General features: G+C 49.4%; 1 protein-coding gene across 2 annotated transcripts; it reads right to left on the bottom strand.

Moving 5' to 3' along the window:
• Positions 1-2,746: 2,746 nt before the first annotated feature.
• On the bottom strand, positions 2,747-11,973 carry EIF3D (eukaryotic translation initiation factor 3 subunit D). 2 transcript variants are annotated; one of them, XM_044679739.1, is made up of 15 exons: positions 11,892-11,973; positions 10,751-10,883; positions 10,445-10,490; positions 10,127-10,263; positions 8,952-9,037; positions 8,552-8,624; positions 8,263-8,375; positions 8,004-8,136; positions 7,216-7,363; positions 6,868-6,998; positions 6,603-6,688; positions 6,370-6,499; positions 4,017-4,159; positions 3,577-3,857; positions 2,747-2,902 (listed from the first exon to the last, which is right to left on the bottom strand). In XM_044679739.1, the coding sequence occupies exons 2-15, from the start codon at positions 10,871-10,873 to the stop codon at positions 2,889-2,891; spliced, it is 1,644 nt and encodes a 547-aa protein (XP_044535674.1). In that variant the 5' UTR covers positions 10,874-10,883; positions 11,892-11,973; the 3' UTR covers positions 2,747-2,888. The 2 variants fall into 2 exon arrangements, with proteins under 2 accessions (XP_044535674.1, XP_044535675.1); XM_044679740.1 differs by having other exon boundaries at positions 8,263-8,372.
• Between the last annotated feature and the right edge of the window lie 1,477 nt (positions 11,974-13,450).

The raw sequence follows: 13,450 nt of genomic DNA, 5'->3' as shown, positions 1-13,450 counted from the left end.
TGGGTTCAGATCCAGCAGCTAAAGGCCGTCCAACACAATGGATAGTGCCTTGGACCTATGTTCAAATCCTACCTCAGAGCCACTCATCAGCTGTGCCATCCTGGGCTCTGCACTGAGGGTCTCAGATCTCTGACCTACTTCTTGCCCAGGTGGGTCATCAGAGCCCGGAGTCCTGCGTTCCAGGTTCTGCCCCCATTCTCTGTGCCTTGGACTCCCCATCTAAAGAATTGGGCTAAACCATACCTTCCTCCCCCTCTCCAGGATGATGGGGGTGTTTGCATTGTTCTTAAAAAATAATTCAAGGTATGCCCATTCCTGCTGGGCCAGTCCAGGGACATGAAGGCTGGGAGAAGCCTGGGCAGGGGCAACCTCAAGCTAGATGAAACAAAGCAGGGGTGTTGTGAGGGGAGGGCAGGTGGGCCTGTGTGCCATAGGTAGCTAAGTCTGGTTCTTGAGCTGGGGAGGAGAGATGTCCAGGCTCTGGTTGATGAAAGGACTCCCCAGAAGAGCTGAAAGACCCCCCTGGTAACATCTCAGGTTCTAAAACTGGCTGGATTGAACAGAAGAAATGGAAGCTCTTGAACAATTTGGACACATACACACTGGGTGCTTTGGACTATTTTATAATATGCTTAGTTTCTTTGTCTCTGATATAGCTTTAGGTATTTAAACACTCAGTTCTGGGAAGGGTCTGACCAGCAAATCAGAGTAAATCAGAGGTCCCCAACACTGATGCAGAGACCTGCTGGAGGCAGGATCTGAACCCAGGGTTCTTCCAACCACACAGTGCAGCCTGTCTCACCAGCCCTCATTCATGTGCACCTTTTGTTTGTTGTGAGCTTGGGTCTTACCTGGGTGGGATTTCTGGCATCTCACTTATTTTTTGGGGGGTTCAGATAAGCTCAGACCAGTGAGTGGTGCCCCTGAATGAGCCAGAGATGGGGAATGAAGGTGGGAACCAGCAGAGGCTACTGTGGACGGAGACCTTCTGGGTACCATTGCTTGGGCTGGCTGGTGGGCAGATGGCCTTGACTGTTCTTGCTTCCACACAGCCTGCCCTATGCCAGGCTCCCATGTTTCTCAGATCTGGCCTGGCTGGACTTGCCACATAGACAAAAGCCTCTGCTGGCTTGGCCTTCAGGAGCCCAGGGAACTTCTTTTGAGGTCCTTCTGCTTTTTGGGGTCTAATTTTTGCTAATGGGGACCCCTACCACTCAGGCCGAGGTGTAGGGAATGGCCTTGAATGGCCCTCAGATAAGAGGTGCAGCAGGGCCTCCAGTCCAAGCCCCAGATGCCTAGGATGACCTTTCATAACTCACCTTCCCTTGACATAGCCTAAGGAGGGATGGGCACCTTCCCACTGCAATGAGGTGGCAGAGTGAGACCTGAAGAATGGTCAAGAGCAGCCAGGGGAGGGCCCTTGGTATCTTAGAATGGAAAGGACAAGTCCTAAGCAGACCTAGGTGGGCTTCCAAGGCCACCAAGCAGCTACAAAGTTTAGGTTCTTTGGTCTCGTAAGGTTTTTAAGAGAATATGATAGCCTAGGCTGGGGAAATAGCTTCTGGGCTGGTAGAATTGCTCCAGGTGTGGATCAGGGTTTGTATATTAAGGGTCTGGAGGCTCATCTCCCATTCCAGGAAAATCACCTTTTCTCAGAATGGATCAGCTCTGGACCTTACAGGCTCAAATCCTGGAAAATGGAACTGGGGAGGGTCCAAATTCAGGTGGAGGTATGGTTTTGGGTCTGACCCGTCATGGGTGATCTTGACAGCAGAAAGGGAATAAGGAGCCAGTGCAGGTTTGGAGGATTCCCCTGGTCTGCCAGAGCCCTTAAGTGTGCATGTCCCACGTTTTCCCTGCATTGTTCCACCTATTTGCCAGTGTAGGAGAGGTCTCACTAGCCTTCTGGAATGCCTTCATCAAAGATGGGAACTATAGTATAGTTGATGACCACTAGGAGTAATTAATAATGGCTAACAGTTCAGAACTAAGACAAATACAGAACAATATAAACAATAATACAGAACAGCACAAAGCTGGAGTACAGAACTATTGAGTGATTAATACAGAATGGTTAATAGATTTTGCAATTGATGCTGAACTAGTGCTAACTGGTGAGAAATACAAGATGTGTGTCCTGCTGCCACCACTGCCCATCAATGGCATAAGGTGAACAGAGAGGAGTGGGCTTGGTCCCCACACCCACGCAAGTTGGTCCTGGGTGCCATGTTCAGAGAAGGTTGAAGATGTTCTGGAGAAGGATGAGCAGTGAGGAATGAGGGAGGGAGGACCAGCCAGACATCAGCTGGTTGGAATTACTGAAGATCTAGTTTGGAGACTTACTGGAAAGAATGTAAGGGAGAGGGATTGTTGGAACTGTTCCATGGGATCCTTGAGGGTAGAATTTGATTGGAAGAAAACCTAATGGTACCAAAAGGACCTGGGCACTACCCTCCAAGTCTTGGGAATGGGGGTTGGGAAAGTTCCACTCCATCCGAGCTTCCTTTCCTAGAGCCTCCCTCCCCTGGGCAGTGCCTACCCTCATAGGGTTAGTTGGGAGTTGAATATTCTGTATGCCTAAAAGGACTCAAGGAAGGCTTGGTCTGAGATGGAGAGGGGGTATGAGTGCACTGTGTAGCTATGCATTTCTTCAGTCCCTCTATTTCTCTTATTTGCATTCAAAGACCCTCCACAAAAGCAGTCCACTCTCTAGCCCTTCAAGCACTGTCCAATCATCTAGAATAAATAGACTCATCAGGCTCCTCCTTTATTTCTTTTTTTAAACTCCAGTTTGGGTGACCAAGGCCAATCCCCAAGGAGATCCCTGGGCCCTCCCAGACACAGGGGCGTTATGATGGCAGCGGTGTGCTTGGTCTCAACTGGCCTGCTCAGGCTTCTTCCTCTGAAAGAGAGGGACAGGGAGGTAAATGCATGGCAAAGGGCAGCCCCTTTCCCTACTGCCCCCAAGGACTCTCAAACAACTGGATGTTCTTTAGCTTTTGATGGGGCCATCATCTTTCTTTTTGGTTCTTCAATAGGTGGTCAGTGAGTAACAGTATTACCACACCTGTGGGCGGCACAGGGCCCTGCTGATGGCCAGTATCTAGTGTGGGATTTCCCTAGTGGTTGGCCCAGAGCTTTATCTGCTGTGTCAGGTGTTCTCAAGGAGGATTTTGGTGGTGCCCACCCAAAGGCATAATGGACATCTTTTTAGGTGGCTTGCTCCAGGGGTCTTTTAGTTCTACTGTCTCCCTTAAGGAGGTGATGGGGCCATGGGCCCAGAGTTGGAAGCTCAGGTCTGTCACTGTTCTGAGACCCCAAGGAACTCTCTTGGGCAATAAAATGGAGACTGTGCCTGAGACACTCACTGTGGAGGGTTTTATGCTAGATGTGAGCCACTGTCCATCCTGCCATGCTCTATAAGTCTCTCCTCAGCCTATGATCCCAAGAGGAGCTCCCTACCAAGCCCCACAGAGCCAGCGGGGGAAATAATGTGGATGAAGCCCACATACATTCTAGTCTCATCCCCAAGGACCAAGGGGGTCTGGGGCGCCTGGTATGTGTCCTTTGACTCACCTTCTTCTTCTTCTTCCTCCTCCTCATTGTCCTCATCCTCATCAGAGCTGAAGGTGCCATCTGGCAGGCTGTACACGCGGATCACCTGCTTGTTGGGGTCCTTGAGGATCAAGTACTTGCCCTCATCCAGTTTCATGCAGATGTCAATGACACAGCGCAAGATACCCCAGGCATTCTCCACACTCAGGTTGATCTGGCTAGCAAACTCATTGGGCTTGAACTGCTGGGTGCCCAGGATAACATGGCGAGCGGAGTCTTTGACATGGTAGCGGGACACGTACCTGTGGGCAGATGTGGGAGATGGGTGGAGGTGGGAGTGGGGGAAGGATGAGGCCATGCACTGACTCAGTAAGAAGTCCAGTAGAGCCTTCACTGAGGAGATCCCAAAGGGGGCAACAGAGGGAGCCTGCACCCTCCAGCCCTGCTTCAGGCATCCTTACCCAAGTTTGAGGTACTCTGACCCAGCCAGCAATGCACAGCAGGTCCAGCGGGCCAGCTTGTAGCTATTGTTCTTCAGCTCTGTGGCAATGACTGCCCCTCGCTGAGAGTCCAGCTTCTGGCGCCAATCTACACCATTGCAGTGCTGCAAGGGGAAAGAACCACCAGTGGGCGCTTAGCATCCTGAGGCCAAAGCCCAGCCCCTATCCTAGCCATGCTGGATAGACTATAGAAGGCACAGGGTCACCCAGATGGTGCAGGAAGCCACAAAGGAATCCTCATGGACAGGGAGTATTTTGGGGGCACTAAGAGCCTCCAGTCAAACAGAAGGAAGGTGGCAGGTGGGCTCAGGGGTCCAAGGCTGAACCAGCAGGTTCCCCTCCCCTTGAGGGGTGGAGGGTTACACTGGAGAAGGCTCAGAATGCCAGAGTAAGAGGAATGGATGTGATCCTATGGGCAACAGGCACTCACTCCAGACTTATACATAGGAATGACCCAAGCAAATAATCTGAGAGTTGGGCAGGGCCTCATACTTGAGATTTGTCTATGAAGAGGACAAGTCAATCACTGACCAGGATACACACACTCAGTCTCCAATGATGGAGGAAGATGAGGCATACTGAGGTGCAGGACACTTTCAAGATTGGTCATTTTGAGAGGAGGTAAACAAAAGATATCTAAGTATCCCCTCAGTCCAAGGCAAGTATTTAGATACCCCCCGAGGATAGAGAATGATGATGGAGAAAAAGCTCCATTGGATGAGGTGGCAAAAAAGGTAACTGAGGAAGACTGAGAATGGGGAATCCACTTTGGATCAGAGCAGAACCAAGCCTCCAAGGGGAGGCAGCAGGCCCAGCCCAAAGGAGCAGCAACTCAACCAGATGGGTTCCAGTCCTGCCCTGTCCTTCACTCCCCAAATGGACTGGAGAGATCATTTCACTGTACATCAAGGAGTCTGATGGAAGAGGTCTCTTCCAGCTCTACCTGGAATGGTCAGGGGATGGGGTTAGCTCCCAATTTGTGAGTTCACTGGCAGAGAAAGCTCCTTCTAGGGAGGAAACTCCTTCTGTCCATGCCAAATCACAACTTAAAAGTCATACTCTCTCCCCTTCCATTCCCCTGTTCCCTACTGACAGGTGGAAAAAAAAAGAAGCTTTCATCATAGCATTCACAGTATACATACAGGCCAAGTACCATCCTAATCCTTCCCCAAACACTGGACCTCACTATCTAGAGGACCTCTTGTTCTGGCCTTGTTAGGTTAGTTTTGATCACCTTTGCTTTCCTTTCTCCCTCTGTGGTCTAGGTTCATGTCTCATCATTCAACCCAGACCACTCTTTCCAAAGTGGCCAAACCCAGAGGCTTCCTCTCAATCCTCATCCTGTTGGACTTCCTGGCAGCCCTGGACACTGCTGCTCTTTTCTCTACTCAAGTTTTCATGTCCCTTTCCTTGCTGCATTTGGCTGGATCACTCCTAGATCTCTAGTGAGGAATTTGGCCCACTAAATAAGAACATCCTCAAGGCTGTCTGGGACTTTCTCCTCTTTCTTACTTGGGGATCTCATCAGACCCCATGGGCTTAATGTTCATTTTTAGACATCCCCAGCTCTAGCCTTTTGGTTGGACTTTTTCAAACTAGACATCCTATAGGTTCTTTGAACTTGACATCTCCAAAACAGAACGCATTCTTTCCTCACAAACAAACAAAAAAACAGCTGTCCAGCTGATGACATAGCAGATAGAGCACCTGGCCTAAAGTTTGGAAGTCCTGAGTTCAAATCAGGCCTCAGACTCAAGTTGAGTGACTTAACCTCTTTTCTCAACTGTAAAATGAGAATAACATCACCACATAGGGTGGTTGATCAAATGAAATAACATTTGTGAAAAATACACAGCACAAAGTCTGGCACGTGGTAAATGCCATATAAATGCTGGGTCCCTTCTTCAAACTGTTCTGTTTTGAATTTGGGTAGTATCAGTCTCTAGATATTAGATACAGAATCTGGGGTCTTACTCAACTCCTCTAACTCACCTCCCATAGCCCCATAGTTGCTAAATTCTAGAGTTCCCTTTTCTACATTCTCTCTCTCTCTCTTATAAAGGGATCCATTCACACAGCCACTGCACTGGTTGAAGCCCATTTTAACTCTCCCCTGGATTATTTCAGAGAATTTTCTAATTGCTCAGAACTGCTCTCTCTAGCTTTGTAAGCCCATGATATTCTTTTGCCCTTCAGGTCCTATACAACCAAACATAGTCACTAGTCTACCTGCTCTCCCTCCCAGAATCCCTGGATTCCCATGAGACAATGGGGGTGGGGTGGGGGCAGTGGAGGTTCTTGAGAGAGTGCTCACCCTGGAATCCCACTCATTCAGGGTCTTAATGTTGATAAAGGACACTTCTCCATTGGCCCCTGTCATCACTCCATCGTGCTCACAGCGGACAATGAGGTCGATGTCTTCTCCAAGCTTCCACCTTCGGTACCTGGGATGACCAAGAAAGAAGACTCAGCAGCCCAGACACAGCCTTGAGCTTCTAGTCCATAGCACTGATGGACCATGCTGTCTGCCCCAAAAGCACAACCTACCGGTACGCCACTGAGGCAATTTCGTTCTTGTCCATGTCATCTTCCACAAAGGGATTTGGGTTGGGAAACTTATATCTTTCCTTTCCCTACAAAGAATAGGGAAGAAGTAGCAAATCAGTATGAAGCTGATAGCACAAAGAACATTTCCTGTGGGCACACAGCCTGATGCTCAAGGCATTATGGGGCATGGGGGCCAGGTCCAGCCTCCAATGATGTCTAGGGTACACAGTCACCCCCAGCCCAATTTACTGATGAGAAGGCTCACCATCCGCAGGCACTGCTGGGAGAAGTTGTGATTAATGTAGGTGGCTTCCATGGCGAGGTTCCGAGGCGAGTTGAAGGAGTTGCCTTCATCCTGAGGTGGCTCATTAGCAGTCTCACTCACTGTCAGGAGGTCTATGAGTTAACAGGAAGGTGAGTGATGAAGAGCTAGGCAAGTAGAGGGGCACCCATCATGCTTTCGAGAGCAGCAGGGCTGGAGCAGAAGCCCTCAGCAACTATGGGGTGGCATTTCAGACCGCCTCCTACCTGCTCTAGAAGACATTGAGGTCCCAGCAAGTAACAAGGGCATAGGAGGGCAGACAATGGGCCAGCACCCTCTAGTAAAACTCACCAAAGTCCGAGCTGTCCCTTTTGTCAAAAAAGAGTTTGGACCCAACCCTCTGGACAACAATGTCCCAGGAATAGACTGAGCGAGTGCAGCTCATCAATGTGGCCAAAATGGCGTCCGTAGCAAACACATTGCCCTGAGTTTTTGCCAGCTGCCAAGAAAGTAGGAAAAGATCAGTCACACACAAGAAGGAGCAATCTTGCCCCATAACTGGGACCTAAGCATGGGCTAAAGCTGTTTGCTGTGGTGTCCAGTAAGCTACAAAACTAGCCAGAGCAAGCAGAGGATCCCCAGTCACATAAGTCTTGACCTAGTGCCTTAGCACTGATCTGGTGGGGAAGAGTATCCATGGAGTTATGTCATGAGTGGCAAACTATTCTGATTCCAATGTGAGCCATGAGGCCTTACTTTTATTTATTTTTTAATAAACTGTTACCTTCTATCTTAGAATATATACTAAGAATCAGTTCCAAGGCAGAATGAGTTAAGGGCTAGGCAATGGAGTAAAGTGACTTGTACAAGGTCATATAGCTAGGAAATGTCTGAGGCCAGATTTAAACCTAGAAATTTCTGTCCTCAGGTTTGGCACTTTATTCACCAAGCCAGTTAGCTGCCCCTGGGGTCTTACTTTTAAATCTTGACTTCCATCTCTTCTATGTGCCTAAGGGTCCCAGCTGATCTGGTATCTGAGACCCTTTAGTTCAATATGGAATTTCTAAATCTCAGGTCTGTGCACTCTTCTTTTGTCTAGGGTGTTTAAAGACTAGCAGGGCAGAAGCAAATGAGAGTACCTTTCGGATGACGGGGTCATCCGTGGTGGTGACAGTGTGGAAAATGCGCTTGATGCTCCTCAGAGGCTTCTCATTCCTTGTGGTGATGCGGTCAAAGGCTTTGTCGTAGTATTCCAGGGCTCCACAGCACTCACTGCAGGAGAGGGAGAGGGTAAGAGACAGGCAGGAAGGAAGAAAGTCAACCCAATTTCTCCCTTAGTGGCCTGGGCCCTGGGAGCTCCTCAGCATAGGGGATAAAGGCTGGGCAGGGGCTGCTTACATGTCCTGTGGCTCTGACACCTCCAAGTAACGCATTTTCATCAACTGAGGGAAATCCATTTCTTCTTTCACTTCCCAGTCACTGCGGACTTCAACTGAAGAATCCCGTGGCTTCTGTGGAGGCAGGAAATGGGGAAGAAAGAGGAGCGTGCACCCATCAAGGCTGGAAGGTCAGCCCCTGAGGTCTCCAAGGACTCTGTACAGATTGAGCGGGTACCCTGGGAGTTGGGGACATACTGGAGTGGTGTGGGGATAGCAGGCCACACCCTGAGCTTAGGGATGGCTCCTACCTGAGATTTCTGATCCCATTTCTGCCTCACTCCAAACTGCTTCTGGAACTTCTTCTGCAGACGTATACGGTCTCTGAAAAGCAGAGAGAAATGGAACTTTAGCAGGAGGCTGGCCCTGAACAGATGACCATCCTTCTCTGGTAAAGCTCTGAGATGCCTCCTTCTCCTCCATCTTTGTCAATGGGGCAATCACCAGAGAACTGAGGTCAGAGTCACTGTGGGAAGTACGAGGAAGGTGTGGTAGCATCCCTGCGGAGCCCATGACGTGGCCCTTACTAATCTAGAATGACTATAGTGAAGCAAACCCTGGAATTACTGAAGGAGCAACTAAGAACAAAAGGAAGGCAAGGCCAGGCCAGGGGGAGCAGGCAGCGTCCTATTGGAAGGAGCCCTTCCTCACCTCTCTTTCTGCTTAGCACTCTTGGGCAAAGTCTGTAGGTTGAATTGGAGCATGTTTCTCCGGTCCTTGTCTCTCCGAAGATTCCGCTGAGGACCAGGGAAGAGAGGATGGTCATGGCATTAGACAGGGTCTAAGAGGGGACAATACTATTGGGCTGCTAGAAACAAGGCCAGAGTCTGGGGATGCAGGTGGGAAAAACCTGAAATTAGGAGGCATTGCTGTTCCCTTCCCCACTTTCCCAGAAGCAATACTATATCTTATTGTAGTCTCTTTCTTTGCTGCTTGAAAAGAATTGATGCGGCATGACTAGATCATCTGGTCAATAAAAACCACCAAGAGTAATTAATTGGGCTAATAAGAACAAATGAAGCCCAACTCTAAGAAAAGGCATCAGCATGGAGTAGATTTGGCTGACAAGCACTTTTGGAAGTTTTCAAGGTTTTCCCTCATGGCATTTGACCTAATTCAAGGCCATTCTTTAGGAATATGTTTCCCAAACTGTGTTTCTAGTGATTGTTTCATCAGTCCCCATTAATGAGTCAGGCTGTATACAGAAAAGGAGCAAAGGATGGTTTAGAGTGTTAAAATGTTTCTATTTTAAACCCACTAAGATTTAACTCTGGTTTTACTCCAGGGGCAGCTTTCTCAGGAGCACACAGCTAAAATAAGTGGATGAGGCCCATTAGGGACAGGTCTGGGCAGCCTCCACCTCTGCCTGTCCATGGATATCTTCTATGGGAAATGTGACTAAACTCCACCACACCAGGCTGGGCCACAACTTCTTCTATCTAATAGTGCATTGCACCCTTGTTTGATTCATCTGTATTCTTGCTCCCTACTGTTTTTGGATTTGTACCAAAGCTATGATTTCAAGTGTAAGTAGCTTCTGCCAGGGCAAGTAGGCACCTATCTCCCAACCCACTCTTAAAGAGTTGTTCGGGGCCCTCAAAGAATGAGGAACTTCCCAAGGATTAGTCATGAAAGCATGTCCAATACCAGGGAATCTGACTGCAGAATAAAATCCTTTTGAGTACCATCTGTTGGGGCCTGAAACTGCCTGGAATGGTAAGCAACGGCCCATGAGCCAGTCCAAGTCCCAAGGAAAGACCCAAACATCTTTAAGCCAGTATCTTTGACATTACTTGGATCCTAACATTAAGATGGTTCAGCCCTACCTGGGCAAACCTCATCCTATTCCTCTGGTAGGCAGTCTTCTGGGTCCGGGCTGTGTCCACAAGCTGGAAGCTGGTCTCATCCTCTTCATGGAAATAAGCATACTGGCTTCCACCACCAAACTGGGAGGAATACTTATCTGAAGAGACAATACACAAAGCCAGTGATTTAGAGCTTAGAAGGGCCTTTGGGAGCCCCCAATCTAATCCCTTCATTTTTGCTGAGGAAGAGATAGGCCTGGGTCACAGGGCAGAACGAATCCTTTCCGTATGACATTTTGCTTAGTCCCAACTTCATAAAGTCAATGTAGCAACACTTACTGGTGTACCTCTTATCCTGGTAGGTGGCTCCTGTCCAATCTGCAACCTAATCAGGGTGACAAAGAAAAAGAAAACTGAGGGTCAATGGGCCAAGTATCTGTTGTCTCAGAAATCCCCAGACAGCACCAGACACCAAAGCCACAACCCGTGGAGCCTGGGGAAGTATCTTGTCTGTCAGAGACTCTCCAAGGGTCATGGCCCTTCTCAGCAGGCATCTCAGAGGAATACTGTGTTGTGCTTCTGAGACAATGGAAACTCCAGCACTGAGGGCTTGAAAGATGGGAATCTCTGCTGACCCACAATTACCTTTCCCAGTCGATCTCCCTTACTGAAGGGCTGATAGGGCATGTCCCGAAACTGCTCAGGGACAGCACAGGGGCCCCAGCCCGAAGGGTTATCCTGGATCACTGGAGTCACGAATTTGGCCATCTTCTGACACCTTAAAAAGACAAGGAAGGTCACAGTCAGGAGTTGTCCAAGGGGAGAAGGCTTCCCCAAGCCCCAGGGGTGGGGCGCTAGGGCAGCCATTAAAACAAGCATCAGGGCATACAACTCCACCCAACTTTAGGGTAGCTGAAGCAGAACTTGGAGACTGGAGGTCTAAGTCCTACTGGTGCCTCCTTCATGGGCTCCTTCTCAAAGGTTCAAGGTGGCTCTGAGGGGCAATGGCTGTCTTTGGGTCTCCCAAGGATTTTCGTTTGGGCAGTATGAACCTGAAAAGGGGGGGTTGGGGGAAAAGAGGACGACTTTGTACATAAATCTAGCTAAGCCTATAGAGCTGTCACTCAGACCCTATTTATTTCTTTTTAACCCTTTACCTTCCATTTTAGAATCAATATTGCATGAATTGTATGTATATGTAACATATTGTATGTATGTTGGTTCCAAGGCCGAAGAACAGTAAGGGCTGGGAAATAGACATTAAGTGACTTGCCCAGGGTCAAACAGCTAGTAAGTGTCTGAAGTCACATTTGTATCCAGGATCTCCAGTCTCCAGGCCTGCCTCCTTTTTTTTAATCCCGCTGAATGTTGACTGGAATGGACCGCGCTAGTCCCGGGCAGGCAAGACAAGGGTTCCCGTGGGGGGGGGAGGGGGAAGAGATCCGCCCTGGTCCGGTTCCCTCCCGATTCTGCGCATCTTGAGTCCCTGCAGGGACTCAAGAACATGAGTAAAATGACTTGACTGAGAGCTCTCAGACCTTGGGGGTGGGGCGGCCCTGGCGGGGGTTCCTGCGCCTCAGTCTCTCCAGCTGTAAATATGGCCAGTGGCCCCTCGTAAGGAGACAAGCCAAGTTCTTTCCTGGCCCCATTTTATAGGCGGGGAAACCGAGACCGGAGACGGCCCGGGCAGCCGGGGGCCAGGTCCGGCAGGGTGCCCAGGCGCCGGGCCCCGCACGCGCCATGGAGCTTCCATGGGTTCCCTGGCTCCGGGGCCGGCGCCGCTCACCTGCTCCAGCCTCAGCCAGTCCCGATGGAGACGGATGGTTCCGGGCGCAGTCACAGCGCCCGATTTCACTCTCTGGCGGCCAAGCAGGAAAGGGCCCGGGCTGCGTGCGCAGCGCCCGGTGCCGTAAAGCGGCGCGGCACGGCCAGCCCTGTCGTAAGGCAGCGGGAAAGCGCGCAGTCCGTCTCTCTTAGGAGGGGGGAGGTGGAGGGTGGGGCGGGGCCGCAGCGCCGTAAAGGGAATTGAAGCCCGGAAGTGCGTTCGGCCTTGGACGGAGAAAAAAAAGAGCTGAACCAAAGCGTGGCCATGGTACGGAATCGTCACTTCCGGCTAGGCGACGGGACCACGTTTACGTCTGGAACGAATCGTGACGGGGATGATGACTCCTCCCCATCCCCCCCAGTATCCCATAATTCCCGCGGAAAGGTACGGCGCTCTCTCTTTCCCCTCTGAATTTCTTAGTTCCTCACGCAATGCGCGGTTCCTTTCTCCTGCCCCTGTATATCCCACAACACCCCGCGGCATCTGCTTTTCCATCTTTCCCCTCACTTTTCGCTGCTTTTGGTTATCTGGATCTCTCGGGGCTCTTTATCGTGGTCACTCTGCCACTGTGGTGGACATTAAGATCATTAGAACCACAGCTGGCCTTTATATGGTGCTTGAAGGTTTGTGAAGGACTAGACACTGTCAGTTCTGGGGCTGGGAAATCTTGGGTTCAAATTCTGCTGCAGGTACTTATTGGCTGTGTGACCCTGGGCAAGTCACAACACCTCTCCTTGCCTCAGTTTCCTCTTCTGTAAAATGGTAATAATAACAGCTCCTTCCTTCCAGTGAGGTTCCAAACGACATAATATTTTTCAAGTGCTTTGCAAATATATTAAAGTGCTACAGAATGTTATTATTATTGTTGTGGTCATTGACATTTCAAGGCATAATAAGCACTTTGCTGAAACAGCAGCATCCTTGACGATCATGATTATCCTCTTTTACAAATTAAGAAACAGGCTTCAGAAAGGTTAAGTGATTTGCCCCTAAGCAATGAGGTGAGATTTGAACCCAGGTCTCTCCTGACTAGTTCATCCTTTTCTAGAGAGACCTATTTACAGCTGCCTCTGGAGGCACATCCAACTGGTATCATTCTTTCCCCCTCCCAACCTCCCATTCCATATAGACATTTGTCATCCTATTTTTCCCCATATGAATTCCCTTCAGGAAATCTCAAAACCATTTTGTCCTTTAAGGGCTGTTCATACCCTCTGTCTTTGAGAGACATGGTAGCATACGGTAGAGGTTCTCCAACTTGATGGTCTCAGGTCCCCTTTCTACTCTTATAAATGAATGAAGAAGCTTTTGTTTACAAGGGTCATCTCTATTGATACCATATTAGAAATTAAAAGTTGTTGTAATTACCAGAATAGTTTATACCTGATGGATCCCCTGACCCTTTGAGATCTATTATCTCATTTCCCATTAGTGGGGTGGAATGAAACTGGGCTGGGCAGTCAAGGCCTAGACTGAATTCCTGTTCTGACATTTAATTATTTTGTTACCTTGGACAAAAG

Source organism: Gracilinanus agilis, chromosome 5, assembly GCF_016433145.1.
Source record: "Gracilinanus agilis isolate LMUSP501 chromosome 5, AgileGrace, whole genome shotgun sequence".
Taxonomy (NCBI): Eukaryota; Metazoa; Chordata; class Mammalia; order Didelphimorphia; family Didelphidae; genus Gracilinanus; species Gracilinanus agilis.
Note: the sequence above shows the minus strand (reverse complement) of the source record. Positions and strands in the feature narration are given on the sequence as shown.